At 41.1% G+C, this 4,076-nt stretch overlaps 1 protein-coding gene across 1 annotated transcript in view; it reads left to right on the plus strand.

The window, feature by feature from the left end:
• gcgra (glucagon receptor a) overlaps nucleotides 1-4,076 on the plus strand; it is a 49,659-nt gene that overhangs the window by 30,626 nt on the left and 14,957 nt on the right. The window contains exon 2 of the mRNA XM_005745395.1: nucleotides 3,796-3,943. Within this exon, the coding sequence (XP_005745452.1) occupies nucleotides 3,890-3,943 (54 nt within the window). The 5' untranslated portion in view covers nucleotides 3,796-3,889. The remainder of the gene's footprint in view (nucleotides 1-3,795; nucleotides 3,944-4,076) is intronic.

A 4,076-nucleotide genomic window follows, 5' to 3' on the forward strand; every position in this document is an offset into this window, starting at 1 on the left:
GGGTCTGCTTTTATTTGACATGTTCCTATTGGTAAAGTAGAGGATGAACAGGAAACTGTCTGTCAACATAAACGTCCTGCTGAGTCAGGCTTAAATGAAATGTAACTGTCACTGTATTTGAAGTCTTCATGATTTGTATATATTCAGAGTTTTTCTGCAAACTAAGAAACAAACCTTCCAGAAATACTTTGAAAGTTTTGACAATAGCTATTAACAATTGTGCCAGCTCAATGTGCAATTAGATGAAAACATTGTGTTGTTTTTCGAAAGAATTCCTGGGAAGCATTGGAAATTTGTGGCTGAAGAGAAAGCAGACATTTTTTAAAAGGTCAGAAAAACAACTGAAATGCATAACCACTGTTATGCAATCAGTGGCATGTGTATGGTTGCAGAACATCAGAGCAGGGAAATAATCATGTTGTTGAATTTGATGTTTTACACAGGAACAGATTAGCATGCTGTCATGCTGAAGATCAGGTAAATCAAGCAGAGCACGATGCGTAGATTTAGGCAGTATCTCGATTGCTCCAAACAAGTAAAAGAGCGTGTTGCAGCACGATGCTTTTTTTCCTGAACACCCTGTTATCAGATAACAGGGTTCTCATGCCTGAACACTAAGCATGTAACGTCTTCTGTATGCGCTTTAGCCTTTTAGCTAAATTTGTTAAATTATGGAAAGCAGGGAGAACATATCACACATTTACTCTAATAAGCATGTGTTTGATTGTTTTTGCTGTTTGACAGTTTAAAAACAAAGATATTTCTCTATCATATATTTTTTAAATTGCACCCAGACCTCATCTGTGGCGAGGAAAGCTGTCGGATTTGGATGATGTCAGACAGTTAGTGTTTACTCTCACTAGTGCCTGTGCGTTTGGAAAGCTGAATGATATACTGCTGCTCAGGGGCATTTTCTGAGCTGGACAACTATTGTGTTTTTCAGAGAGTTTTGTTTTTAATCCTTGCCGATCCCCTCTGCCCCGCATTCATGCATGCATACTCTTTTGTAATTTTATTTGTCAGACAATGTAATCAAATGAAAGGTAAGCACTCTCCAACAAACAACAGTAATTGTTACTGGCCATTGTATTAAGCCATCCAATGTGCACTTGAACACAAAGCGTTTTTTTTAGGTTGTTTGGGACATTCAGGTGATTTGCGTCATTCACTTATGTTTTTCAATGTATTTCTTCCACTCGCAAACATAAATAAGTGACCAAGGATGATTCAAACATGATGCCATCTATCCTGTGTGTGTAAAGGGGCAATAACCTCTTAGGTTACACTTGCATCTGTTTAGCATTTGGTCAATCAACACAAAGTCGTCTAAGAGGAAATTAAACATAAGTATTTATCTAAAAGAAAAAAAAGTGCTGCATAATTTTCAGACACTGAGGTGAAACATTATTGCTTGCTAACTTGTTTCTGGATGAAGCTAAAGAGAGCAGACCCAAGCATCTCAAGAGAGCCATCTGGCTTGGAAGGCTTGACTCTCAGCCGTTGTTTCACCTCATACATCAAATGTGCAGCAAAAGTGTTAAAAGCTCCAGATTATTTCCTGGAACAGGGAACCACTGGGTCTAACAACACATGTTTCAGAGGACCTTGATTGGTCTGAAGCAACAATGGACTGAAAAAGCTAAGTGGGAGCAGCAGTACTGTAGATCTGGCAGGCTATCATAACAGCACAATATAGAAGCCTAATTAGCCTCACACCTCGAAGCCCATTAGTTCCAATTGAGCTTCCATCGAATGGCCAACGTGATTCCCCACATCCTGCATTAAAGGCATCCGAGCAGACACATTGTACTTGACAAATGTGCACAAATAAAGAAAGGGAGTTCTGTGAACTTATGTCCTCAGGTTGTGTCTTAAAAATCCTCCAGTGCTCTGATTTAGCATTGCTTTTTGAGCGTAAAAGGCAGTGAATGCTCATTATCGAGAGAGTCTTGTTTTGTCTTCAGCTGTGGGGCATTCGGTGTTATTATATCTAAAAATAAATACTAAATACTAAGGAAAACTGTGCAGCTGGACTCCCGAAACAGAAGCAATGAGATTGTTATAGAAGTCATCTAAAGGATAATTAGGAAAGGCAGTTTTTATTTTCTTTTAGTCATGAAGCGATGATGAAATATCATATTTTGGTGTCCATGCATACTCTCAGTCTGAGAGGCAGATTTCAAATTCACCTCACAACTTCACACATGTGTAATGGCTGGAATGTTTAGTGTCGCAACATAGAAAAGGGGTCAGGAGCCAGGTTTAGGAATCTTTTCTCCTGTAGTAAACCCTCTTGCTTTGACGCACCCTCACTCCCACTCCTGCAGTTTGGTTAATCATTGCTCCCAGTCGCTGCTAAGCTGCAGAGTGGCGCGGGCTGGCGAAAGAGTCAGAGAGTAAGTGAGAGATAGGTTGTGAAAGAGGGAAACCCTTGGAAAACTGTCACACATGGCGTAACATTTTAGCCACAAGGAACACCAGGGTCTGAACCTCTCCGGTGCAGCGGGACACGTGCTGAAATGTCACGCGCTCATTATCTCTGTCTGGTAAGAACTTACCCAAGATGCCTACAGTAGAGATGTTTGGAAGAGCAGAGGTTAAAGTACAGTATGGTTTGAAGATATGCCTGTAGTTTCTGCTTCCAAATGACCTATGCCAGAATTTGTGATGGGATGTCACCGTTGTGAGTCTTTTAGCCACCAGAACACAAAAACAGAATTGAAATCAGAACATGTCTGATGCTGTCAGAGGTACAAGAGTCAGCGCTATGATTTGAGCTGGACAATCACGACCTGATGTCAGGCCAGACAAGAGTAGCTCTGATCTCTCAGCGCCTATGGCAATCAGTGAGGCTGTACTGCAGCTAATGCTAATTGTTTCCAGTAGTTATTACACTGAGCAGTCCATTAAGAAAGGCCTTGGTGTAGATTTGATCAAGTCTGATAGTGTGGATATTAAGATTGTGACTGGAACCTCCAAGCTGCTGTTTACCCCAGATTTTAGAAGCTCGATGACATTTTCAGTCAAAACAGAGACTGAAAAACTCGTGAATTAAGCTTTCCCACCCAAGAACATTGCAAACTGTTCATCTGTCACGACACATTGTGCTCTTATCTGTTGAAAAAATACCTACATTCGTTTGTGAAAAATTCCTTACACAACATCACGAGCTCGTCCTCCTATCCACAGCAAGACTGGAACGGAATGGAATTTGAAACGTTTTAGCCAAAAATGTTTCCATGGTCAAGGTGTTTTTTGCAGAAACGTTTCAGATTTCGTTCCGTTCTCCGGCTTCAGTCAAATCTCTCGGGAGTGTTATGGCAGTCGATGCGAAGGTGAGTGACCTCTGGCACACACTGACAAACACTCAACCAAATACTCGCTGGCTTCAGCAAGAAGGTGGACAGCTGCCAGCAGAATCACTGACTACATGCAGCTGTCTCACTGCAGGGACAAACAGCATTTCCTGGAGGTTTTTTGGCCCGATGATGTTCTGGTCTGTCTTGTATAGCTGTAAACTTTGTGGACCATGGCTCTATTTGAATGAATAAGCACTCCTTTCCTCTCCACACTTCTTGAGCGTTAAGAACACAAGTTGAAAAGACATAAGACTTCTCCTTTTATTTTACTTCCTTGCCAGCATACCTTCTAAATTTGGTGTAATTGTAGTGTGAACAATATGGCCCAGCCTTTTCCTGTTGTGGTTCTCTTGTTTTGCGCAGCCAAGCTGAGCCTCATTAACAGCAATGTGTTTGCAATGAGCTTTGATGAATTGTATGTCTCTGTGTCATCCAGGCAGCGTGGCCAGTGTAGATAAGCCCCCTCATGAAGTGAAAACTCTTCTCAGCTCTGCAGTATCCCATCCCAGCACCAACAGCAGAAATAAGGGATGTCACAGCTGTTCCTCTTTTTGGCAGTGCTCATTGTCTCCTGCAGTATCCAGGTGGGTCCAAAAACATGTTTAAAAGCACACACACACAGACTAATATCTATCTATCTATCTATCTATCTATCTATCTATCTATCTATCTATCTATCTATCTATCTATCTATCTATCTATCTATCTATCTATCAT

The sequence above is a fragment of the Pundamilia nyererei genome, unplaced genomic scaffold, assembly GCF_000239375.1.
Source record: "Pundamilia nyererei isolate P.nyererei 1_Seehausen unplaced genomic scaffold, PunNye1.0 scaffold00158, whole genome shotgun sequence".
Classification (NCBI taxonomy): domain Eukaryota; kingdom Metazoa; phylum Chordata; class Actinopteri; order Cichliformes; family Cichlidae; genus Pundamilia; species Pundamilia nyererei.